The sequence below is a fragment of the Phacochoerus africanus genome, chromosome 4 (genome assembly GCF_016906955.1).
Source record: "Phacochoerus africanus isolate WHEZ1 chromosome 4, ROS_Pafr_v1, whole genome shotgun sequence".
Taxonomy (NCBI): Eukaryota; Metazoa; Chordata; class Mammalia; order Artiodactyla; family Suidae; genus Phacochoerus; species Phacochoerus africanus.
The window spans coordinates 17,839,692-17,866,037 of NC_062547.1; the positions used below are offsets into that span (position 1 = coordinate 17,839,692).

The 26,346-nt window shown below is 37.0% G+C and overlaps 1 protein-coding gene across 10 annotated transcripts in view; it reads left to right on the forward strand.

Annotated features, from left to right (window-relative positions):
- PHF21A (PHD finger protein 21A) overlaps window positions 1-26,346 on the forward strand; it is a 201,361-nt gene that overhangs the window by 16,182 nt on the left and 158,833 nt on the right. For 7 of the 10 annotated variants that reach the window (XM_047775905.1, XM_047775896.1, XM_047775906.1 and 4 more), the window contains 2 exons: window positions 13,912-13,952; window positions 21,186-21,328. In XM_047775905.1, coding sequence (XP_047631861.1) covers window positions 21,275-21,328 — 54 coding nt within the window. In that variant the 5' untranslated portion in view covers window positions 13,912-13,952; window positions 21,186-21,274. Of the gene's footprint in view, window positions 1-13,911; window positions 13,953-15,582; window positions 15,695-21,185; window positions 21,329-26,346 lie in introns of all 10 variants that reach the window. The other 3 variants (XM_047775901.1, XM_047775898.1, XM_047775903.1) reach the window with 1 other exon arrangement.

Sequence of the window (26,346 nt, forward strand, 5' to 3'; positions counted from 1 at the left end):
GGGTCTGACCTCTGGGTGGGAATCTCACTACAACTACTTAAAGTTGAGTGTGTGACCTTGGACTAATTATTTAAGCTCCTTTCAACAAAGACGTCCTCTGTACAGCAGCACTGTGCTATTCACTTGGACTTCAGTTTCGCTGTTCATGACATAGGGATGATACTGCTTACCTCCTTGGATTGATGTGACAATAAAATGGAGAAATCTTAAGACACTTGATAAGCAATAGCTGCTGTTACCATTGTCATTGTTACTATTACAGTGCCACTAAAAGTTTCTGGGAAAAGAGTAAATGTGGAACAACTTAGGTAGAAAGAGTTTTTTTCCTTGAAATATCATGAGAAAAGGTATTGATGGGACACGTGATCTGATGAGTTCTTGTTTGTGAAAACCACCAAAATATAAAATATATGGGAATATATCAGTTATAACAGAAACTTTAAAAAATATTTCAGGGTACTTGGTGGAGTTCCCGTCGTGGCGCAGCAGAAATGAATCTGACTAGGAACCATGAGGTTGAGGGTTCCATCCCTGACCTTGCTCAGTGGGTTAAAGATCTGGCATTGCTGTGGCTGTGGTGTAGGCCGGCAGCTACAGCTCTGATTAGACCCCTAGCCTGGGAACCTCCATGTGCCGAGGGTGTGGCCCTAAAATGACACAAGACCAAAAAAAAAAAAAAAAAAAAAACCAAAACCTCAGGGTACTTTATTAAATCTCTTAGTGATAAAAGATTTTTTTGTGTGCCAGGATGTTTACAACCGGTGGGTCACTTAGCGTCAAGGCAGTAATATATAAGGCCTTATAACTCAGCAAGTTCAAAATATTCATCAGTCCGTTGGGTCTACTGCTCAGGACAAATTGTTTGTTTGTTTAACCCTTGAGAACACATGCTTGGTGTCATAACTAGCGGAAACAAATGTGGAACACTAGAGCTATAAGAGTGGCTTACAGATGCTTTCTAGTAATGATGGACATGGTTATTTGCCTTCTGATTTGGGGCATTTTTTCCTTTGTGAAATTTCTTCTCATCTAGTGCTTGGTTTTTTTCTGCAGTAATAGTTCTATATTTAATTGGCGATTAAATATAGAAAGTTTACTTCTGTATCCTCTCAAGAAATATACTTTCTATATTTAATCATCATATGTTTCCTATATTGAGCCCGGGAACTGGGCCTAATGAGAACAAGGTGATTGTGAGAAATGCTATACTTTTAAGTCTCTACCTTATAGTGATCTCAGAATTAAGTTTTTTGGGGGTAAATAATATGAGTTTTTAATATATTCATTAGTAGGTAGGTACCTAGAAGTGTGTGTGTATGTACATATGTGTCTATCTGGTTAATGAAACCAGCAGTTGAGGGAAGGGGAATGGTCATTAAGTATAAAGTAGAATTAATTTTATTCATTCACTGTCAGTTTAGATCGGAAACCTTTTTGGTCTTTGATCTGTGTAGTTTTTTTGCCTGAGATTCAACAAATTGTTTGTCATAGTTTACCAAAACATCCCGAGTCTGGTATATGTTACCACTAGTGAGCATTTGAGTTAAAGTAGAATAGTAGCTTCCATTAACCTTTTGTTCTCATTTACTAAACCATACCATTTGATAAAGGCTTAGTAGGTGGATAGAAGTATTTAATTTATTTTGTATGTGTTCCTAAAATATTGTTTCTGCTTTCCTAGCATAAATTCCAACAAGTTTGTTTTGATAATCAAGTGCTGTACTTTAGCTCAACAGAGATTTTTAAAATTAAGCAATTTTGTAGCAGGCTGTATAGGTTTTTTTTTTTCAATTAAAAATTATAATACTACTTTGTGGTAGCTAGTGGTCAGTAAGGAAAGCTTTGTAGTTTTAGAATTAGCATAGCATATTCCTGTATTAAGTTTACTTTAGCCTGTCTATGCAGGGACTGTAAAAGTTGCTTTCTCTTAGGTGAATGGAATTGTGAAATGTTTAGAAGTGTATTTCATTTTAACAGTAATAGGAGGTAGAAATAGACCTTTGGGGTTGATTTAAAAGAACTTCACAATTTTGAAAATCCTCTTGTCCCTGCCGGATTTGTAAAAGGTGGGCTACCTGTGGCAGGGCTGAACTGCTAACATGTGTGCGGGAGCCTGTCCTGTTCCGTGGTGCAGTAGCTACTCTGTAGAGAGGTGCCGCCTCCATGGGTCGTGCGCACCCTCCACCGCAGTTCCGCTCCCCTCTTCTCTACTGTCTTTTGTGTCGGTGCTGTGCCTGTGTTATTCCCTGTCTACCATTCATCACTCCCTCCAAAGCAACCACCGTCTTATTCTATTTCTCTTAAAAACAAAGCAAAATATCATTGTAATTGTGAGTTTTTAAACATAGCTGTTATTAAGACCTCAAGGCTTTAACAGTTTTGTGTACTTCTCTATTTTGGGCTGCCAGTCAGGGGTTGGATAATAGATAGCTTAAAATCACTTGCAAAATAACTGAGTATTTGTGAAACATTTTCTGTACTAAGGGAGAGAATAGAAGAACTTTTTACCTCAGAAGTTGCTCTATTTTCTGGTAGGGGGCGAGGTGGGGTCATCGTGGGGGAGGGCATGGCCTTGTTACTGAACCAAGATAAAGGAGATAGGAAGCATTAATTTATCACATTGCCCTCTGTAGTCCCATGGACCTAATTGGAGAAGAAAGTGGAAATGCTGGTGTTGCTGATTCTGAAAGTATGTTGATTTAGTAGTAGAGAGAGGAGAATTTCTTTCTTTAGTCTATGTGGTACAAAATATGGCTGTGATGCCTTGGTTATTGTGCATTGATTGTTTTCATTTCATTGCTAGTGGTAGCAGAATAGCAGACCCTTTCCTTTTCAGATATCTCCTAGTGGTTTTGAACTGTTAACTGAATTATTTTGGTAAGAAAAGTAAAACTCAGAAATCCGCTGAGGTTACATGTTAATAGTTATGTTGGATTTAAATTCAGTGGTTTCTAAGATTTATACCAGGCATTTCATCCATTATTCAGTACACAGAAAAACATATTTGCGATAACAACCTAACTTTATAGGATTTTTTAAAACTTTCTATGGAAATTTAAAAACACGCCCAGAAATAGAGTGAATAATAATTAACCATCCCCAAGTACCTGTTAACTTGATTTCAGCAATTATCAGCATTTTGTCAATCTTTACTGTATGTGAAACATACAAGGAAAATACTTTTATGTCTTTAGAACGTGTAGTACAAATCGATACGTGGATATACTCAAAGAAAAAGCATGTATGCACAAGAATGTTAGCTCTTTTTCATACATTGTAAATTTAATAGTAATCATCTTTTAGGGTAATGTTGCTTTCATTTGTTTTTTTAACTTATTGTGCCACCACCAGTTTAAAGGGGAACCACATCTGCTTAGTTTTCTTACTTCTCTGTCTTTAGAAACTCAAGATTGGTTTTGAATTTACTGTTCTTAGGAGTGCATTTATTTTTATATGTACTTGCCTATCTGCAGCTTTTGTGTGGGTCACCAATAATGTTAATTTCTAGAGTATGTTGGGCAATATTTAAGTCATCTTACAGTTGGAAGTCACAAATCTTGTTTTCCACTTTCTCCTGCATATTCTGTTTCTATTTCTCTTCCACCCAAGAGTGTGGATTGACTAGGGAATACATATTATAAGTTGTGAAATAGTTTGTTGGGGAGGGAATTTTGACTACCTGCTATCCCTGGACCTGCTAGGAGTTTTTAGGAACTTGGAACTTAAGTTAATTGTTCTCCTCCTCTTTGGAGGAGTAGTAAGTTGTGTGTGTGTGTCTCCAATTGTGGGTCCTGTTCCTTACTAGTTACTGAAAGGTGATGGTAGCCTTATTTCTAAATTTCCTTGCTTTTATTAGTTTAAATTAGACCCATGGGGTAATTATTCCACCTCAGTGCATGAGGCAGCATTGTCATTGGTGGTTGTGCATCCAAACCCCTGTACAGTGCATTGAAAAGATATCTTTTAACATTATGATGCTGTTTGGCATATTCAGTTTAGTGCAAGGAGTGTACTTATTTAACAGGACTCTTAATAAGCTCCCTCTACACCAAAGATATCTTTTAAAAATTATACTTAAGAAGACTTTGTAGTATTCCCCAGTAGAGTTCATCTACAGCAGCAAAACCTTTCTAAAATAAAACTTATTCCTTTAACCGGTATTCATTTAAGTGGGTTTCTCGGTACTTGGTTTCCATGGAAATAGCGAATTGCTAACGTTATTTATAAGGTGAAAGTAAAATAGGGTGCCTAATGGGACCCCATGCTGCTCTGATGAAGAGACTTAGGAAAAAAATCCATGCTCATGGGATTTTTTTTTTTTTTAACAAGGTTAATGGAAGCCCTGATTTCAGTCTTCGGTAACAGAACATATTTTTGGTTTTAAAGGCTAGCATTAATATCAAGCAAACTTCTTTTTTGGTCTGTATTGCTTTCACTTTCAAGTTTTAGGACCACTTACTTATCAGCATGATTGAAGCTTTATGCTTCAGACTCATGTTTCTTTGTGGTTTTTGTTTCAGAAGTTAAAATCCCCAGCATATTGTAGCTGTTTCAATTTCTCATTGACATTTCAAAGTACAAATAAAAAGCTAAATGTTCATTAATGATAGCAGTGACGATAAAGAATCAATATGTTGGACTACATAGATTTTTTTGTTAATGTGAATGTTATGGAACCTTTAGTTTTCAGGCCTTAAGTCAGAGTTCTTTTTCATTCGTGTTGTGGAGCTAAACCTGTGTAGTCAGAAAAGACTCCAATTTTCTTTTGGGGATAGAAATGGAGGAAAATCTTAATTTCTCTTTCTTTAAAAAGTGGATTGTTGCCAGAGCCTTGTAATTGAAATAAATGTTAATTATTTTAATCTTTGAATGTGGATTTGGAATAAACGTTGGCTTTTTCCTCACTGCTGCGGTGAGGCCTGCTCTTAGTTTTCTAGGCCTACAGCAAAGCCTTGCATTTCTTAAGCCCCTTCATGTGAAAGAATATCATTCCCTTTGTGTTTGTGTTTGTGATTGGGGGGTGTGTGTGTGTGTGTGAGTGAGAGAGAGAGAGAGAGAGAGAGAGAGAAAGAGAGACACTAATTTTTCTGTAGTCTGAAAGGCACCTGCTCATTTTTTAGCCTGGTGAGTGCAGCAGTGCTATATTGAGAAGTGAGGCAGTATGGAACACAATAAGGTGCTATAATTTTTATTTAGTTAGTTTTGGTCGTCCTTGGCAGCTTGCGATTGTTATCCGTTTGTCTGGAAGTACTCTGTGATTATTTCTGACTATCAGTGCAGCAGGAGTTTTCTTCTGTGTCTTGAAGGAGAGGGCTGTAGTGTACTTAGGGCTCCATCAGGGGAGGAGTTTGGGGTTTTGTGTGTGTGTGTTTCTTTGGACAAGCTTCTGGCTACAGTTGGGTTTTCTGTGCTCTGATTTTTAAAAATTTGGTTGTTTTAATCCTGTTGGATTTTTGTATGGGATATTCAGGTACTTTGACTAGTTTCTTCTGTGCATATTGGTGCATTTTTATAAAATTTCTTTTATGTATTAATTGTTCTTTTAGTTTAGTTTTTTTCTTGTGTATTTTTAAAACCAGGTGTTTACCAGTGACCTTCCTTAGTGACTTTTATTTAAATTATCTTTGTGCTTTAGAGACATAGGAATTTGGGTCTATTATCCCATCTCTGAGAGAGCAACTCCCAATAGTTGCAGTTAGTGCAGCAGAAAGGGTTTTCACAGATGCAGTGCTGGGCGTTGATCCTCGGTGCCTATGGTTTATACCCAGAACTCCCATTAGTATTAATAGGAGGCACTTGCTTAATCCCTGTACACCATGATAAATCCAAACTCTTTTGTAATGCTTTGTAGATACTTCAGTTGTTTTTTTTGTTGTTGATGGCAAGAGTTTTGGTCCTGAGGTTAACTGATTATTAAGATAAGAATTTGAATTGTCTTGGGATATGGGGTGATTTGCTAAGTCTGGTCTGTAATTAAGAAGTTTATGTTACGATGATTAGACTCCAAGAATATTTACACCTTTGTGAACTGTAGAGGCTTGCAGATAAGGACTTTTGTACTTTATAGCATGACGAAGCAAGATTTCTTCTTTCCGTTTATTTTTCCTGATACTTCTCCTACTGTAAAATTAATGGTTTTGCAAGTTTTTGTACATATTTTTAAAGAACTTAGTAAAATTATATTTCTATTTGTAAGCTTCTCCACAGTTTTACTCTCTAGCCTAAGTCTTCTGTGAGCTAATGTTGCTAGCATTTTTCAAGCATATAGAAGCTAATAATGTGCACTATCTTAGAGCGTGGACATAGCAATCACTGGTCAAGTATTAGATAATCACTGTTTATTACGCCTGTCTGAATTGTGGATTTTTATTACTTTATTTATGCACAATCTAATGGAAGGATTCCTAGATTGAGAACAGTAAATCTGAGTTTTAGACTGGGATTTACCTTTTATAATCTTTGTAGCTTGTGGTTAGACATTTAGACTTTTGGGACCATGTTCCCCTTGAAATAAAGGTATGTATCTGGTACTGTGGGGTGTCCATTCTAGCTTTAGGCTATTTGAGGGCCTGCTTTCCTAGATACCAAAGGCTATAGATGCCTATGATGTGGTGGTTCCTAATCTTGGCTACCCATCAGAATCTTCTGGGGGAACTCCTAAAAAAAATGCAGGTATTTGAGCTCCAAATCAGATCTAATGAATTCAGAATTTTTAAGGGTTGAGGCTGTGAATCTACATATTTTTTAAAGTTTTAGATTTATCTTGATGTAAGTTTGAGATCTACTTGTGTAGGGCATTATTTCTACTCTGCGTGTGTGTGTGTCCGTCTGTCTGTCTGTCTGTCTTTAGTTAGGGAAATAAGACATAAGTTATAGTGTAAGACAGTATGTGGTTAAATTCTTAGATGAATGGGAAATTCAAAGAAGGGAGAATTGGGAGTTGGGAAGGTCTCCGTTAATCAGTGACTCTTCATCTGGACCCTAATGACTGGGTGAGATTTGGATAGGCAAAGAGAAGGTAAAAAAAGATACTCTTGGTATAAGAAAGAGCATCCCCAAAGTGAAAGTTTGGCGAGGGGAACAATTCTGATGAATGTTTTAGTCTTTTTTGTAGTATTCTATTCTTGCATCTGCTGTAGATTTCCTAAACATTTTGAGGGAGTGAGCTGTGAAGATAATTGATGGGAGAGAGTGTTTCAGCTAAAAGGAAAAAGCAAGTGGAAGAGCCCTGAGAAGGGAACTTGTTTGGAGTGTTTGGAGTACAGAAAAGAGGCCAGTGTTGCTGGAGCAGATTGAGCAGTAGGGGAAGGGAGGAGATGAGGCCTGAGAGTAGCAGAAGCCCATCACTTAGAGCCTTGTGGGCCATTGTAAAGGACTTCAGCTTTTTCTGAGTAGGATGGGAAACCACTGGAGGGTTTTGAGCAGAGGAGTAACTAGATCTGTCTTGGGTTTTACAAAGGTCACTCTGGCTACTGAGAGAATAGAATTTGGAGGACAAAGATGAAAGTGGCAGGGAGGGGGGGAGCAATTAGGAGGCTATTGTAATAATCTAGGTGAGGGACCAAGGTAGTGGTGGTTAAGACAGTGGTCAAAACCTATGTATTTTGAAGGTAGAGGCAAAATGGTCAGTTATTGGATTGGATGTAGGGTTTGGGAAAAAGAGGAGTCAATAACGACTTTAAGGTTTTAGTCTGAAGGGGTGCAGTCACCATGTATTGAAATAGGAATGACTCTGGGATGAAGGTTGGGGGATAGTAGTCAAGGGTTTGGTTTTGAACTTGTTGAGCTTGAGAAGCCAATTTGACAAATGTTGAGTGGGCAGTTTAATGTATGAGCTCGGAATTGGGGGAAAGGTCTGGGCTAGAGATAAAAATTTGGGAGTCACAAGCCTACAGATCCTTTATAGCTATGAGACTGGGTGAGATTACCTAATGGAAAGAGTTGCAGAAAGTGAGCCTTGGGACTGTTCAACATTTTGAGGTCCTTACAGATGAGAAAGAAACTAGCAAAAGAAACCCAGACAAGTGGCTAGAGAGATTAGGAAGAAGATCAAGAGTGGGTAGTGTCCTGGGAGTCAAGAGAAGAAAGGGTTTCAGGAAGGAAGGAATGATCAACTGGGTCAAATAATACTGATCCAACAGGGAAATGAGAGCTAAGACTTTGCTATTGGATTTAGCAACAGGGAAGTCACTGGTGATCTTAACAAGATTGAAGGAGGCAAAAACTCTAATAGAGTTCAATAGAGAATAAGAGGAAAGAAACCAGAGACAGTGACTTTGGTTAACTCTTTCAGGGAGTTTTGCTATAAACAGGGGCATAGATATAGGACAATAACTAGAGAAGGAGATGCAGTCATGGGAGGCTTTTTTTTTTTTTTTTTTTAAGATAGGAGAAGCAGAATGATCCAGTGATGAGGGAAAAATTGATGTTTCTTGAGAGTGAGGGGAGAAGTACTTAGAGGAATGCCCATGAGAGGGTAAGGTTAAGAGGGATGGGGGCAGGAGGCATGATTATGAAATTGAGGCTTAAAGGACTAAATCTTATTTAATACGATTCTGCCTTTTTTTTTTTTTTGCTTTTTCTTTTAGGGCCTCACTTGTGGCATATGGAAGTTCCCAGTGTAGGGGTTGAATTGGAGCTGCACCTGCAGGCCTATGCTGCAGCCGCAGCAGCACAGGATCCAAGCCAAGGCTGTGACCTACACCACAGCTCGCGGTAACTCCAGATCCTTAACCGACTGAATGAGGCCAGGGATTGAACCCATATCCTCGTGGATAGTAGTCGGGTTCATAACCCCAACAGGAACTCCCTGCTTTTTCTTCTAAGCATTTATCTGCGTTTAAGTTTATTTCAGACTTCTTATACTCTTTGCTAGAAGTTAGGAACGGCAGATAAAAAGCAGTAAAACTTACTGTATATAAAATTAGTGTATCAGCTTGGTATAGTAGAAGAGAAGAGATTGAATCTTCTGCGTAAGGTGACATTTTAAAGTGTCTTTGAATGACAATTATCTGTGCTATTCTAGTCCCTTATCAAAATTTATGATTGAGCACAGACTATAAATTTAATCACTCAAAATTTGTAATACGGTGGATTTTAGCCTAATTTTAAAACACGATCTAGTGTTGAACTTTTTTCTCTGCAAAATTTGTTTATTGTTTAATATATTCTTCATACATAAAGATTTTAGATGTTTTACAAAAAGGTACTTCCAAAGTAGTTATCCATCAACTTTGGTTTATTGATGATATTTTAAATTTTACAACCATATCAGAAATCTGAATGATTCACTTCTTTACCAGTTCTAATTAAAGCAGCTACCTGTGAAGTTCTGGAGAGGCGAACAATCTTCAGTTTGCAAAAAATCATGTGGCATTATGTTTGCAAGATAGTATTCATCTCTAAAAGCAAAACTAATTTCACATACTCTAGGAGTTCCCATCATGGCTCAGTGGTTAATGAACCCGGCTAGTATCCATGAGGATGAAGGTTCGATCCCCTGGCCTCCCTCAGTGGTTTAAGGATCCGGTGTTGCTGCGAGATGTGGTGTAGGTCACAGACGTGGCTTGGATCCCATGTTGCTGTGGGTGTGGCGTAGGCTGGCAGCCATAGCTCCGATTTGATCCCTGAGAACTTCCATATGTGATAGGTGAGACCCTAAAAACACACACACACACACACACACAAATTCACTTACTCCAGTGTATGTGTTTTGAGTATATTTTTCAAGAACAAATCTATATTTTAAAAAAATCAAGCAAATAAGGCTCAAATTTGGAACTACTTTAGCTACAGGTGTGAAATCTATGTGAGAAACAAATGGATTCTCAATTAGCTTAACACGCGGAAATCAAACTTGGATTTCAGACTTACATATATTTTGCATATGTATATTGTAAAAATACACGTTTATATATAAATATTTTTTGCTGCTAACTGATTTTTACTACAGAAATAAAGTATTTGCTTTTCTTTTTAAAAATCAATATCCAAATAGTAATCAGTTAATAATGTCTTCAGAAGGAACACTTCGGTAGTTCTGATGCAGAGTGTTTTAAGAATCATTTAGGGAGTTCCCGTCGTGGCGCAGTGGTTAACGAATCCGACTAGGAACCATGAGGTTGCGGGTTCGGTCCCTGCCCTTGCTCAGTGGGTTGACGATCCAGCATTGCCGTGAGCTGTGGTGTAGGTTGCAGACACGGCTCGGATCCTGCGTTGCTGTGGCTCTGGCGTAGGCCGGTGGCTACAGCTCCGATTCAACCCCTAGCCTGGGAACCTCCATATGCCGCGGGAGCGGCCCAAGAAATAGCAACAACAACAACAAAAAGACAAAAAAAAAAGAATCATTTAGTTTAAAAATAATTTACTCTTTTTGGATATCTGAACCTCTGCAAATCTTATTTAAGTTGTGGATCCCCTTGCCAGAATTCTCATACATTCAGAATTTAGCACATCATATCCTGGAGCTGGCAAACCCCTCTGAAGCCCATTCACGAGGATCCCTTTAGATGTAAAGAATCTCAGGTTTTAAATCCTGCCCTAGATAGTTTACTTGCATGATTTTTCATTAAAACTTTATGTGCAGGAGCTCCTGCGGTGGTACAGTGGGATCAACAGCGTCTTGGGAGCACTGGGACTCGGGTTCGATCCTCAGCCTGACGCAGGGGATTAAGGATCTGGCATTGCCGCAGCTGTGGCTTAGTTCAGATCTGATTCCTGGCCTGGGAGCTCCATGTGCCACAGGGTGGCCAAAAAACCAATCTTTATGTGCAGACTTTCCCAAAAATATTTGGTCAATATTTATTATAGTTTGTATCTTAGAAGAATACCTGCTTCAGCTGGTTAGGAGAAAGTGAGGTTTTGGAGTTCCTGTTGTGGCGCAGTGGAAACGAATTCAACTAGGAACCATGAGGTTGCGGGTTCGATCCCTGGCCTTGCTCAGTGGGTTAAGGTTCCAGCGTTGCTGTGAGCTGTGGTGTAGGTTGCACACTCGGCTCGGTCTGGCATTGCTGTGGCTGTGGCTTAGGCTGGCGGCTGTATCTCTGATTGGACCCCTAGTCTGGAAACCTCCATATGCCATGAATTAGGCCCTTAAAAAAAAAAAAAGAGAGAGAGAGAGAGAAAGTGAGGTTTAGCGGAAAGGGCAGCTCAGTCAAAGCAATCTCAGGGTCTGTAGGCTCTTCTCCAGCTTTACTCCAGCTAGCCGTGTAACCTTTGGGGAAGTCGGCCTCTCAGGCTTTGTTTTCCAATGTGATTTCTGCAGTCTGTGCAGGCAGTTTTATGAGTAATTTCATAATATCATGGTAAAATTCTTTGTCAACTAGGGATTGACTCTGCTACTTTTTTTTGGAGGAGATACCCCAGAGATAAGGTGCATCCATTGTGCCTGTTTACTGAATATGATTTTCAGAAGAGTTTATTTGACTCTTTCTCAAATGCCATATGAGTAAAAATTAAAATCCCAATCCCATCTTGATCACTTTGAGTTTCATCGTATTTAATATATTCTAGTTATAAGCCATTGTTATTGTATGTGTTGCAGTTACAGTCTTCAGTTCTGTGGCTGGCTTTTTCATTCTCTTAATGGTGTTGTATTTGATGAACATAAGTTCTTAATTTTAATTTGGTCCAATTTATCTGTCTTTTTCTTTTCATTATATTTTAAAATGGTAATATTTTACTTCCTAATCAATTGTTTTTATCCAAAGTCATTCATTTAACAAATAATGCTGTAGGCGATCGATGTATAAGAAATTATCCCCAGCATGTAAGAGCTAACAAGAAATGTATAATAGGGAAAATAAGCTTGCAACAGAGAGTTAAGGGTCCACTCGGTCAATTCATTAATTTAACAAACATTTACTGAGCATTTACTATGTGCCTGGTGCTGTCTTGCGTGGTACAGAATCTTACAGGTATCTGTAATGTTAAAGATCCACTTTTTAAAAATTGAGGTATTACTGATATAAAACATGGTATTAGTTTTAGGTGTGTAACATAATGATTTGGTATGTGTATGTATTGTGAAATGATTAGCACTGAAGTTTAGTTAACATCCATCACACACATAGTGACATATTTTTTCCTTGCAAGAATCTATTTTTTAATAACCACATCAATCTATAGATTTTTGCATATTTTTCTTTTGGTTTGGAGTCATTCTAATCTTGGTGATTAAAGTTGCCATTTATATGGACTTTAGAACTTTAAAAGTACTACTGCTAAAGGAAAGGCAGGATAAAAAAGCAAAATGAGTTTCTTTTGGAAATGAATTTTAACTGCATGAATTTGGGCTCTTTAAAATTATTTTACTGTGTGTTTGGTATGACTGTACATAGTTAAATAAAAATTTATAATCTGGATAATGTGAAGATTTTTTGAAATATCTGTTGAGGCAATGAGAATTCACATTATACTGTTGGAGTAGTATCAGTCAACAAGTGTACTGTGTTTAAAGCATAAGGAAGATACAGATTTAGAGCATGGTATGTGAAGTTTAAATAATTTAGTACTAGAATACCAAGGGAAAAGTTTTAATTTTTATCTCCTAATTTTTTTTTTTGACTAAAAAAGTTTAGGGCACAGAAGAGTTAAAAATAAACAATATAGCCTGACTTGAATTTTCTGACCTCGAAATCAACTGAGTGATAATTGGTAAAAGCATCACTGAGCATTGGATTGGGATACCAAAACCTTGATTTTCTTTCTGGCTCTATCACTGATCAGTTACGTGGCATAGGGAAAGTCACTTTTGTGTTATGTGGTTTACAGTTTAAAGTGGTGAAACTTTAAGAATGTGAATGAGGAGTTCCTGTCATGGCTCAGTAGTTAACGAATCCGACTAGGAACCATGAGGTTTTGGGTTCAATCCCTGGCCTCACTCAGTGGGTTAAGGATCCGGCGTTGCCGTAGGCTGTGGTGTAGGTCACAGACGCGGCTCTGGTCTGGTGTTGCTGTGGCTCTGATGTAGACCGGCAGCTACAGCTCCTATTAGACCCCTAGCCTGGGAATCTCCATATGCTGCGGGAGTGGCCCTAGAAAAGGCAAAAAGACCAAAAAAAAAAAAAAAAAAGAATGTGAATGAAAAGTTTAATTAAAATTATGGGAACTTTGTATGCTGTGAGTGTGGCTTTAAAAAGCAAGAAAAAAGACTGCATATAAAATACTGTGAATTTTAAAGCCTTATTTAAGACAAATCCATTAATTGAAAAAAGGCCTTTTAGGTACCAAACTAAGGGCCAATGGTGTTAACCCTGATTTGTTGCTAAAAAGCAACAAATAGGAGTTCCCGTCGTGGCGCAGTGGTTAACGAATCCGACTAGGAACCATGAGGTTGCGGGTTCGATCCCTGCCCTTGCTCAGTGGGTTAACGATCTGGCGTTGCTGTGAGCTGTGGTGTAGGTTGCAGACGCGGCTCGGGTCCCGAGTTGCTGTGGCTCTGGCGTAGGCCGGCAGCTACAGCTCCGATTAAACCCCTAGCCTAGGAACCTCCATATGCCACAGGAGTGGCCCAAAGAAATAGCAAAAATACAAAAAAAAAAAAAAAAGCAACAAATAGCGAAGGTCGTTTGTTGGGGATGAGGGTCTATTTCTGTGTTACTTAGATGAGGTGCATTTCATTTCTTTGTCTTTTGGGAAAGGGAAACCATCAACTACTTAATTTTCGTGTCTTGAAAAACTGTAAAAAAGTGAAGAAAAAAAAAAACTGGAAAATTAGAGATTTAACTGCCCTTGAATTCTTTCCTTGCTGTAAAAACTACGTATCTTTTTCTTTGTTTTTTCTCTTGGGTTTTAAAGCTTTGGAGATTTTTGTATTTTTTGTCATTGTTAAAATCAGAAATCTTTAAGTCATCAGCTTTTGATAAATGTGTGTTTGTAGTCTGATTCCATTTTCCCCTTCTTCTATTGTAGGGAGCAAGAGAGCTGAAGAAGAGTCAGTTTCCCCCAAACTGGTAAGTTCTTTTTTCAGGCAGGCATACTGTGCTTGATATTAGTTAGGTAATAATTCAAGTGTTCAGTGATTTTTTTTTTTTGGCAACAAAACTCTCTCCCAGAAATAAGAATGAGGCTTTGCCGTTTGTACTGAGTGAAAGTGAATTTTTGTCTAATTTTACATAGCCATATCTGAAATGCACTTGTGTTTCTAATAATAACTACCACGCTTTCATGTTACTGCATTTGATAACCTGTTAAAATATAAAGGTCCCCACTGCAAAAAAAAAGTCCTTAATGCAGTGGTTAGGGCTGAAAATTAAAAAGTCAGGAAATTCAAAAGTTAAGGTTCCCATTGTGTTTTATATTACTTAATATGCTGCTAAATTTGATGGCCTTAGTATATGTGCAAAATGGCTAGGTTAATGTAACTGTGGGAATCTTTGAAATTTGGGACTCTTAAGCATTTACTTTTTTTTTTTTTTTTTTTAGGGCCTCACCCATGGCATATGGAGGTTCCCAGGCTAGGGATCGAATTGGAGCGGTAGCTACTGTCCTACACCACAACCACAGCAACGCAGAATCCAAGCCGTGTCTCTGACCTACACCACAGCTCATGGCAGCATCCTTGAGTGAGGATGATCCTTGAGTGACCCACTGAGTGAGGCCAGGGATCAAACCTGCATCCTCATGGATACTAGCCATGAGTTCGTTACTGCTGAGCCACGGCAAGAGTGCCCCATTTGTATTCTTAAATTTAATGCTGGGTTGGTTTCATGTCTGATACTACATTTTCAGTGTGTGTTTTGTATAATTCTTAAAGAGGGAAAAATCAAAAGAGAAATGTAGCAGTGTGGGACATAGAGGCAAACACATTTTTTCCCTAGTATCAACTTTAATATCTGCTTTAACAGCTTGTACATCATCATACTTGCTTGTTTCTTTGAATCTCTAATTCAGGATCACTGATTAGACAGGGCAGTCTAGTGACTAAAGATCAAATAAATATTAACCTTATTTGGAGAGCATGTGTTAGGATAAAAAAAAATTAAACAAGATAGCTGGAATGGAGTGGTCCCCTAATGCAACACTATTCTTTTTTTTAAATTCTCTCTCTTAAATAGTAATTAATTTAGTGTATGGAGTAGATACTGGGTTAGGGCTTCTTTTTTCATAGCTTTTGGTCTTGAGATATCTTTTACTTTTTAGGGATTGGGCTTTGAACATGAAAAAAAAAAGGCATTTGAACCAGTTAACCTTGCATTTTACAATCTTTTTGTTATACTTGCCTTTCTCTGCTGGAACCATTTAAAATAAATAATCAAGACCCTATTGCCCTTTACTTTGAGATATGATGGAATCATTGACTCTTAAAGAAGAAGGGACCTTCAGGGCCTTCTCTTTCAGCCTTTTACCGGTGTGGCAATTTCTTCTCTTATATCCCTGACAGATTATTATTCAGGTACATATAGAATACTACGTTTAAAAAATGTAGCTCATATTTTCTGTAATGTATTCTGAGGAACTCTAGTTCCACAGAAATTCATAAATATTATTGAGATGGGGCGGGGGTGGGGTGGGGAAAATGTTCTGTGGTCAAATAATTTGGAAAATGCTGCTTTAAAAGTTAAACAGGTTTCTTTACTGCAGGACTTCTCAGAACCTTTAATATGCTAATGTGCATTGTGAATCTCCAAGAGGGGGATATGATATGCAGCATTCTTGAATACTTCTATTGACAGGGAGCCCACTACCTCATAAGGTAACCCATTGCTTTTTTGTACAGCTCTAAGCCTTAGATCTCCCTTAAACTGATCTCAACTCTCTCTTCCATAACTTCCACTCCTATTAAGTACTTATTGGTTATGCTAAGACTACCACACCCTCTTATGTTATCCTTTGTGTAGGAAATATTTATATGATTCTGGCCAGGCTTGTCTGGACTATTTTTTATCATTAAATAGCATTCTAGTAAATGGGGCAGTGATTCGACCTCATTGTCACCGTGCTCTTGTACTACTCTTCAGCCTCCTTCATTTTGAATTTCTGTGAGGTGATTGCTCTAAAGAAAGGTGGGATATAGGAGTGTGTGCCTGCTAGGCCCGGGCCCAGGAAGCTGAGGTAGCAACTGTACGTTAGAATGAACCCTGGTGTTAGAAGAAAGGACGCTATGGAGGAGAGGGTGCTGTGGGGAAAACCTAACTTGGCCAAAAATACCATACCCTTGTGTTTCGAGCTGTAGCAATGCTGGATCCTTCCTTAACCCACTATGCCAGGCTGGGGATTGAACCTGTGTAACAGCGCTCCAGAGACTCTGCTGATGCCATTGTGCCATAGTGGAAACTCTCGTATTCCTTTTTTCAAATGAGAACCTCTTCCCCTTCCCCCCCCCCCCAAAAAAAAAAACAGAAAAAAGAAAGATAACCTGTTTTGTGCTCAAAGACATTCACACGTTTAGATGTAAATCTAATTTTGTGTGCATTTAAGTTAATGGTTAGGAAACATCAGTCTCACTTTTGTCAGTACCTGTAATACCAGAATTTGAGCATAGTAACCTTGCCAGATTTAGAGGATAGCTTCTAAGATCAGGGTTGCCAAGTTCTTTGTGCAGTGGCATGTTCTGTTGACCTGTGGAGAGTCACCAAAGAAATGCCACTGTGAAAATAAGGAAACAAATTTTATATTGTTTTTTTAACATTTTATTGATTCACGTTAGTAAATGTTAGTTCTCAATAATAACTATTAACATTTTTTTTATTTTTATCTTTTGTGATCATTTTTAGCACTATTAGTAAAAAGTTAAAGATGTTTTATTTCCTGGCATGTTAGATACGTATTAAGCAATAAGGGGTTTTTTTTTGGTGGTGGTTTTTTGTTTTGTTTTTGTTTTTGCTTTTTAGGGCTGCACCTATGGCACCAGGCTAGGGGGTCACATCGGAGGTGTAGCTGCCAGCCCTTGCCACAGCCATAGCAAGGATCTGAGCTACGTCTGTGAACTTACACCATAGCTCATGGCAATACCAGATACTTAACCCACTGAGCAAGGCCAGGGGTCGAACCCACATCCTTATGGACACTAGTCTTGCTCGTTACTACTGAGCCATATTGGGAACTCCTGCAATAAGTATTTTGTACAAATTGAAATCTGATATTTTAGTATTAGGTGTGTAACAAGTAAGGATACATAGCTCTGTCAAGACTTTCTACTTTTTCATATTTTAAAAAATTACTGTTGTGAGAATATAGATCAAAAGTGGAGTGGACATATGGTATGGAGAACACTGAGCTGTCCATTGTTAAGGAATTTAGTCTGGGGGCTCATGTAGCATAGACTTCCTGTTAGTTAAAGAAACCTGGTTGATGAGTTTTTATTGGAAAAAGATTTATTATATCAATTCAGGAACATAGCAGTGATTTTTAGTAATAAGCTTAGAGTTATAGCGTTGGCTATATTCTTAGAATCACAATGAAAGACCTAGAGGTCACATATCTCCAAGCAAAACTGTAAGCAGAAAAATAGTCAGAAGCCCCTTTCTTAGAGAATTTGAAAATAAGAGAGCCTGCAGTCTCTTCAGCAATGTGCTGTGTTAAGAAGCTTATACAGAAGTTTATGTGTATTAATTAGAGTTAAGTATGTTAAGACTAGCATAGAACTTTATAGTTTACAAGGGGCTTTTCATGTAACTTTACCTAATTTAAACCTCATAACAGTTTTATGAAATAGGCGGTACTGTTCCCATTTTCCTGATTTATAAGCAGACAAACCTGAAGCTGAGTGGTTATACAGTGAGAAAGTGGAATTAGGGCTTTTTGTTGTTGTTGTTTTGGGGACAGTGAACGTTCTTTTCAGACATTACATCTGCCTTTTTAAATGAGATTTGATTATTTTTTGTTTGGTTTGTGGAGTTTCTATTTGTTAATATTTTGGGTTTTTTTGTTATTTGAAGATGGGAGACCCTTAGGTGTCCCAGTGGCTTGACATGTACAGTTTTGAAGATGATGAGGATGGGTATTTTGTGCTAGGCACTTGCCTTCTGTGGTAGTAATATTTAGACCTGATGGATGATGAAAAGCATGATACCTCTGTAAACTGTTTTGTGAGTCTGTTCGTATTTACCTTGCAGCAGCTGATTTGTTATTTATAACTTATGAGAATTGGTCAAAATAGAAATCACTTAAATAAATTTAGTAAATAATACCTTCTTTATAATGCTATAAACTGCCCCCAGTGGTCATCACATGGTGGGGGCATGAGTTGTCTAAGCCCCCAAAATATTTTTTAAAAGGATTCAATATATGCTTACCTTGTTTCTGTAAGCTATGAATATATGTATATAACTTGTTCTTTTAGGTGGAAACTGGTCTCTTAAAATTGCTAGTCAGAAAGAGACTTTGTGAAGGAGGATAGCAAAAGAACCTTCTAATCCTTCATGAGATTTTCTGTAACAAGTCACTGCCTTTTTTAACCCTTCAGTTTTATTTTGAAGTAAAATGAGTAATTGGCATTTAGAGGCCTCACCAAATAAACTTTCATGCCTTTGTGTGTCTCTAAAAAGCAGACAATTTGATGAAGGAAGTAAAAGCTGTCAGCTCCTCATTAACTTGAGTTGCAGGGTTCTTTGACATTTAGAGCCTCCAGGTTAAACCCTGGTTTTACTTATTCCTTTCCTGAACATTTTGTTTCATCGTATAAAATTTTCTGATGTTTTAATCTAGCAATCCTCAGTTAATTTTTTGTTATTTGAAAATAAGTACATATTTTCCATGGAAAAATTTGAAAATATTGATACTTGTTTACCTAAGTAAACAACCTTAGTACTTCCACTCAAGAGATAACTAACAGCCCTAAATTATGAAAGTACCACCTGACCCAAAATCTAGACAGCTCAGAGTATTGTTATTTTTACAAATCCTTGTCAATTCGATAGACAAGATATGTCTTCTTAAAATTTACATTTCTCTGACTCTCTTGAAGATAGACATTTTTCATGTTGGTCATTATTTATTCTTCTGTGAATTTTTTCATAATTGAAAAAAATAATTTGTAAGCACTGACTGTACAAATTATGTTAACCCTTTGTTGTATATATTGTAAGTTCTTCATGTTTTTAATCTGCTGTTTGTTTTCAGAGTTTATGAATTGAGTTGAACTATGATGTTATATATTACTACTAGTAAAATAAAATATGGTGTTTCTGTTGTTGAAAATACCCTTCAAGGTGATTCTTAATTTAACAAAAGTTATAAGGAATCATTTTTTTAGGACACATTTTCTGATAGCCTTTTTTTTTTTTTTTTTTGGCCGCATTTGTGGCGTATGGAAGTTCCTGGGTTAGGGATTGAATTCCAGCTGCAGCTGTGACCTATGACACAACTGTGACAACACTGGATCCTTAACCCACTGAGCCAGGCTAGGGATTGAACCCATGCCATCACAGAGACAGCACTGGATCCTTAATCCACTGCCCCAGAGCAGGAACTCCCTGATAGCCTTAAAATTAATTTAAGTACTGTTTTCAGGAAGAACTCCAATACATAAGTCAATAATTTGAGTAGGGAGATTACTTTAATATTTAAATCATAGTGACTGTGTTGTTTTAACATTTACTTTCGTATGTAAGCTGATACGACAACAAAAACCTTGGTCTAAATAAGTAACTTAATGATTCTGATATTTATTTATTCTAGGTTTAGAGATTTTTTTTTAAGACAATAAATAGCCGAAAAACCTGGGTTTATTTATCAAAATATGTCTCCTTTTCCACATTTTCTTTCCTAAACATAACTACCTTCATGAACATTTTTGGCTGAGGTAATCATTGTACAGTAATTCTTTTCCTAGCCTCCACAAATGTAAGTTTGAAGGAATTTTATACTTTTGAAATTTATTGTTTTCTTTTTAAAGGTTAGAGTATTTTAATATTATGTAACATAGTATATACCCCCTAAGGGAGAGGTTGCCGGTGATATTTTAAGCCTAGTGAGATTAAACAAATACAGTGAAGATTAATATTCACACAAATTCATCCTGTTAATGATTTCATTATAACTCTGTTAAATCAGGTTTTAAAGTTTTAAGAAGACTTAGGTTGACTGTGGACTTTATCTGTAGATAAATAATTTTTAGAAAGTGTGAAGGTGATGAATCTCATTGAATTGCCATAAGAGGTAGTGGTTCTTCTAGCGTCCTGGTTGTTCCCTTCCTCAGTATAAGAATACGGAAAGGTTTCTCTAACTAAAATTTTTATAGGTGCAAAGAAAAAAGGAGAAAGAAATAAAGTTTACATTTATTCAAATAAACTTTTGCTTCAGGGAGAGTACATAAAATCATGTCTAAGGCCACACTCAAGAAAAAAAATTATAAGCTAGCCACTGAGTTAATTTAAATTGCAGTAGTGATGAGCAGAGCAGAATAGGAAGGGTCACATTCACAGGTGTAGACTTTTGCCATTATCTCCATATGCAGTTATACATGCAGCCAAAGAGCTGCGCCAGCAGGCTTGAAAAGAAGATGGTTTTCATTGTAAAGCTGGAAACGTTCATTTCCAGACCACCTCATCTGTTGTGCATGATAGATTTATTTTTGAACATCCCTGTCATAACTTTGTGGAAAGCACAGTTACAGTGCAATGTATTTGTGTTAAGTATTAATTTGTTAAATGTAAACCTTTAAATTATACCAGAAATTCCCCCCATTTTAAGTCTGTTTTTTTCAACAGAGCGAGAGTCCATCCAAGTGAGAGTATTCTGGCCTTCTTTAACCCCTCAGAGACCCTGAACTCCCTCCCCAGTTCGCTCTGTGTGATGTTTAAAAATGTATGACACTGTTGTTATGTGTCTCTTCCTAAGAACAGCATGTGCTGGATGGTCGTCCTCTCCCGCTCTAGGCTCCCAGCTTATCCAGGACGGAAGTGGTCTTGTTCAGCTCTGAATCCTCAGAAAGTACTTTGTAGCATAGTGCTGGACCTGTAGTAAGTGCTTAGATGTTTTCATGACCAGATTAAACATATTCCTCTCCCCTCCCATTTCTTACTTATTTGAAGTGTTTGGTAGAGAAAGGTTCAGAGAATAAAACCCAGAAAGTTTTGATACCAATTCAGTACAAAACTACTCATTTTGGAAAGAAATCTGGGGAAATTTCTTGTTCTATGTGTAGTTGACTAATTTTTTGACTAATAGAACTTATTTTATTTAGCATGTATATTTTCTTTTTGCCCAGCATAGTGACCCAAAACATTTTATGATCTCTACAGCTGCAGTGAGAAGAGGAGCTTGTTACTTTAAACAGAGGCTGAAGAAACTATAGAATTAACAGATATAAGAAAAGTGGAGAAAGTAGAGGATGGAGTTGCAGACTCTACAGGAGGCTCTTAAAGTGGAAATTCAGGTTCACCAGGTATGTTGCATTCGTGGCTTCTCCCACATCATATTATTAAGTAATGGCTAAAATTATTACAGACCATTTCTGATTTTGAGTACAGCTTTTTTTTTTTTTGTCTTTTTGCCATTTCTTGGGCCGCTGCTGTGGTGTATGGAAGTTCCCAGGCTAGGGGTCAAATTGGAGCTGTAGCCGCCGGCTTACACCAGATCCGAGCCTCATCTGCGACCTACACCACAGCTCACGGCAATGCCAGATCCTTAGCCCACTGAGCAAGGCCAGGGATCGAATCCGAAACCTCATGGTTCCTAGTCAGATTTGTTAACCACTGGGCCACTACAGGAACTCCTTGAGTAGAGTTTTTAATCATCTTTCAGTCAGTTGTCCAAGAGTCATGTTATTTGCCTTTTATTAGTACTTAACAGACTCTGATAATTTTTTGAGAACTTTAATAAAATATTCCTGACATTTCTTCCACAGAAAAGAACTAAGCCTATTTTTCATCCATGTACCGAAAGTTATATATATAAAAAAAGACCTCTCTTTTTTCATGGTTTTGGCTCATCTGAGGGCCTTTGTTCTTGTGACCTAACTTACATATTTAAATAACCAGACATGTTTAAATTGACTACCATGTATACTGAAGTTTTTACTCATAACTCAGTTTTTTACTTGACTCCAGTCTTTAGTAAAGAAAGTGTGATTGCCTTCACAGATGTTTAAATTTCTTCCTTTCTTTCTTCCTTTGTCTTTTTATGGCTGCAGGTGTGGCATATGGAAGTTCCCAGGCTAGGGGTCGAATCAGAGCTGCAGCTGCCAACCTGTACCACAGCCATAGCAACGAGGGATCCAAGCAGTGCCTGCAACCCACACCACAGCTCACAGCAATGCCAGATCCTTAAACCACTGAGTGAGGTCAGGGATTGAGCCTGCATCCTCATGGATTTTTAGTTGGGTTCGTTACCACTGAGCCACTATGGGAACCCCAGTGTTTAAATTTCAAATTTCACAGTTCTTACATTTTACTTCAGGTACCTAGAGTAATCAAACCTTTAAAATATATAAATAAAATATAATTATAGTTCCCTGGTGGCTTAGCAGTTAAGGACTCAATGTTGCTGCTGTGGTTCAGGTTTGATCCTGCCCTAGGAACTTCTGCCTGCTGCAGGAATGGCCAAAAAATTTAGTAATTACTATTTTATGTAATATAATTATATTAATAAAATATGTATTATATAATAGAATGGATTTTATTTAATATACCTATAACCAAAACAAAAAGCTGTCCTTAACTAAATCGTTAGCTTTTATTGTATAAACAAAATATCACTGTTCATTATCTCTTTTCTAGATGTTAGCTGGATATGGTCCTAGGTTCAGGACACACGTACACACAAATAGAAATATATAATCCCTGGTAATGAAAAGTGAAAATGAGGGCAGTTGCCGTCATGGCTCAGTGGTTAATGAATCTGACTAGGAACCATGAGGTTGTGGGTTCAATCCCTGGCCTCGCTCAGTGGGTTAAGGAGCCAGCATTGCTGTGAGCTGTGGTGTAGGTCGCAGACGAGGCTCAGATCCCGCGTTGCTTTGGCTGTGGCGTAGTCCTGCAGCTACAGCTCCAATTCGACCCCTAGCCTGAGAACCTCCATATGCTGTGGGTGCGGCCCTAGAAAAGACTAGAAAAAAAGAAAAGTGAAAGTGAGTAATTGACTACTTTTGAATGTTCAGAGTGTGAATAGAGAGGAAGAAGGAACTTTTTTGAAGGTGTTTGTTCTTAGGTATGATTTCCCTTGTTTTATCTGAGTAGTCTAAAATAAGATTAATTTCTAAAGTTGTTGAAAGAACACCTTGGGCAAGTTACTCAGAATTAGGGTGGAGTAGAACTTATAGGAAAGCTTCAAAAATGCTTATATATAATATAATTATCTATTTATTTATCTATCTGTCTGTCTATCTATATACTTTTTACATCGTCTCTGTATGTTCAGAAATCCCTGATGAGGCTTTGGACCTTGTTAAACTCTTGCTCAGCAGTAGTCTTAGCATTTGCCATGTATAGACAGGCTTCTCTGTGTGAGGTGTGTTTTGTTTTTGTGGTAGCTTTAAGAAATTTGTTATGCAGTGTAAGTTATGCACATTTTATTTGGCCTTGCTTCTGGTACTAATTGAGGAGAACAGAAATCTCTTTGCAGAAATAAGCTTGTCTTTTCCCCTGGTTGAAAGTATTTTAGCATAGAGGTGTGTTAAACACCCAATTTGGCTGAATGGCAGTTGACAACAGTTAAATTCAAGATTTATTCAAAGGTGACATCATCACAGAATGAATTTCTGGAGAATAATAATCAATCTGAAATTTACATGCATCAAAGATAATTTCATGAAGTTATATGTGATTTTTGGAGATATTCCTCCTCTCAAGAAATTTTGAGATGGCAAAGTTAACATAATGCTTTTTGTTCATCCTCAAAAGACATGAATGATTTCAAATAAAACTTTCCTTGAAAGGCTCCTGGTCTAAATGAGACTAAATTACTAAAAATTAAATAGAATCTTAAATATTTTGTTTAAAATTTTTAATTCAAGCATACCAGTTTATGAAAATTATGATTATAAAAAATTTAATGTTTGTTTTAAAATCTAATTTAAATTATAAAATTATGTTGACTCAAAAAGAATCTATTTTCCTAAAGTTATCATTCTCTTAATATTCACATTAATTATTTTCTTGTATATTTAACTATTTATTTTTAGTATAAAATTAATAGCTTTTTAAATTGTTATACAACATTTCATTTTGCAGTAACAAAACAATTATTACTATGACAAAACAGTGATTGTTACATAAACATTTCTGTTTATCAGTGTTGGCTGATAATATTTTAACATAAATTATATATTTCATTTGTTACATTTAAAATACTTACCTATGTAAAAAAATTGACATATTAATAGTAAATCCAAGTGACATGCCTTGCTTATAAATCTGATATTGTTATTCTGATTGGTTATGCAGTAACCTACGTGATCACTGATGATGACAAGTTCAGGAATGCCAGAAATTACATCAAAGTAGGCAGACACTGGCTATTAAGCTAAGGCCAAAGCCATATCACACATTTGACTAAATATTGCGGCAGAAGCTACCCTTTCATCATTTCCACTTAGAGAATGAAATTAGGGCCAAAGATTAGCTTACTGGATAGAAAGTGTGGTATGAAACTACCTGGAATTGATGTTATAGAAATATTTTTTTGTTTTTTATGGACAGGAAGATGATTTAAAAAACAGCAATGTACACGTGGTTGATGTTGAATGAGTGTTTAAATAATAATGCCCTGTGATGGGCATCTCATCATTTTTGAGAAATTGCTTTTTTGATCGTTCTTATGTGGATTTGATGAAAGTCATATTTAACCTTTTGGGAGTATTTACTTTACATGTATACATGGTATAAAGCAGAGATTAGTAAATTTTTTCCATAAAGGGCCAGATGGTCAAGTAATTTATACTTTGGGAATCATTTATGGTCTCTGTCATATCTACTCTGCTCTGCTGCTATACAGACAAAGCCATAAACAGTATGTAAATGAATGGGTGTGGCTATGTCCCAGGAAAACTTTATTTACACAAACAGGTGGTTGGTTGAATTTAACAATGGGCTATAGTTTGCCAACCCTAGCATTCTTGCAGTAGAATTTTGCTGCACTCTTGCAATAGAATTTTGCTGCATTATTGCAATACAATTTTGCTGCATTCTTACAATAGAAAGTAAGTTTAACTTTTATAACACACAATGTCAGCCTACAGTTACTTGGGGTTGGTATGGTCTAGTTAAGTTGCCAGGCTTGTTCTATCCTGCTTCTAATGGTCTAAAATTCAGCTTGATTGACTATAGGTAGAAAAGTTGGCTTATTTATTTCCTGCAGAGGTAGAGACTTAGTTTGGTTATCAGTTTTAAAATTCCAGTATCATAGAGGAAAATCTTTTTCAGCTTTAAAGAGGCAACTTTAGTGTAGTTGTCTACTCTCTGGTAACCAAATCAGAAAAGAAAGCCAAAGACTTTTCTTATTGAAGAATGTGGCTAGTAAGTAGCCTTTAGGCTGCATTAGTAAAAATGTGTATATATAAAAAACCTTGTGTTTCTCTTTCATTGAGCTCTTGGAAAGTATGTTATTACTGTTAATATAGATTAAGACCAGGACATAGAAGAGTTATCATTGTCGTATATGACGTAGGCTCCAGTAACATATACCTTGTATATTTGAAGGTGACATGTTGGCAGTCTTCAGCTGTCCAGAATGTATCTTAGCACCTGAAGTAAGGCTTTTGACAAGCTAGAATAAATGTCTGAAGTCATTCGCCAAAGATTACACATTTTACTCAAGGGGATTTCTGAGGTTATTACAGCCTATTCGCTCATCTTAGAATTAGTTCACTGAGTGTTATCACACAGACGAAGCAGCAAATTTGAATTGGGGTTCAGGGGCTGTTAGAGGGAGGCATAGAAAGATTTGCTAACTTACTGCTTGGCGTTAAGTAGTCTGAAAAACTAAAATGCAAGACGCAAGAATGCTTTAAAACAGCAGTTTTGGGCCTTTATTGTAGGGACCTTGTTGAATTGTTTGCAGAATAGTATATTGATGTAAACATACTTCTGAGTATCAATAAAAGCTGCTCTTTTTTCCTATTTAATAAGGCAAATAAATATATATTTTAGAAAGGTTTTATTTTATGATTAAAAACTTTAAAAGTGTCTTGCCACCCAAAGAGATGTACAGATTTTCCAGTTATGTGAAAAACTCACTTGGGGAACAGCTTATTCCCAGATACTTTTAGGATTCAGCCTTCTGATACTCCTTTGTGCTTCAAATTCTCCTGTGCCTGGTTATTACCTTTGGGCAGTAATGCTTTTAGAAGTTGAGATAGATCAGTTGACATCCATTTTTCTTTGTTTTTCATTTTTTGGACTTACATTTTCCCAAGTAAAGGTCTTTCTCATTCAGTATTCTGGTAGCACTCTCCTTCCCAGAGGA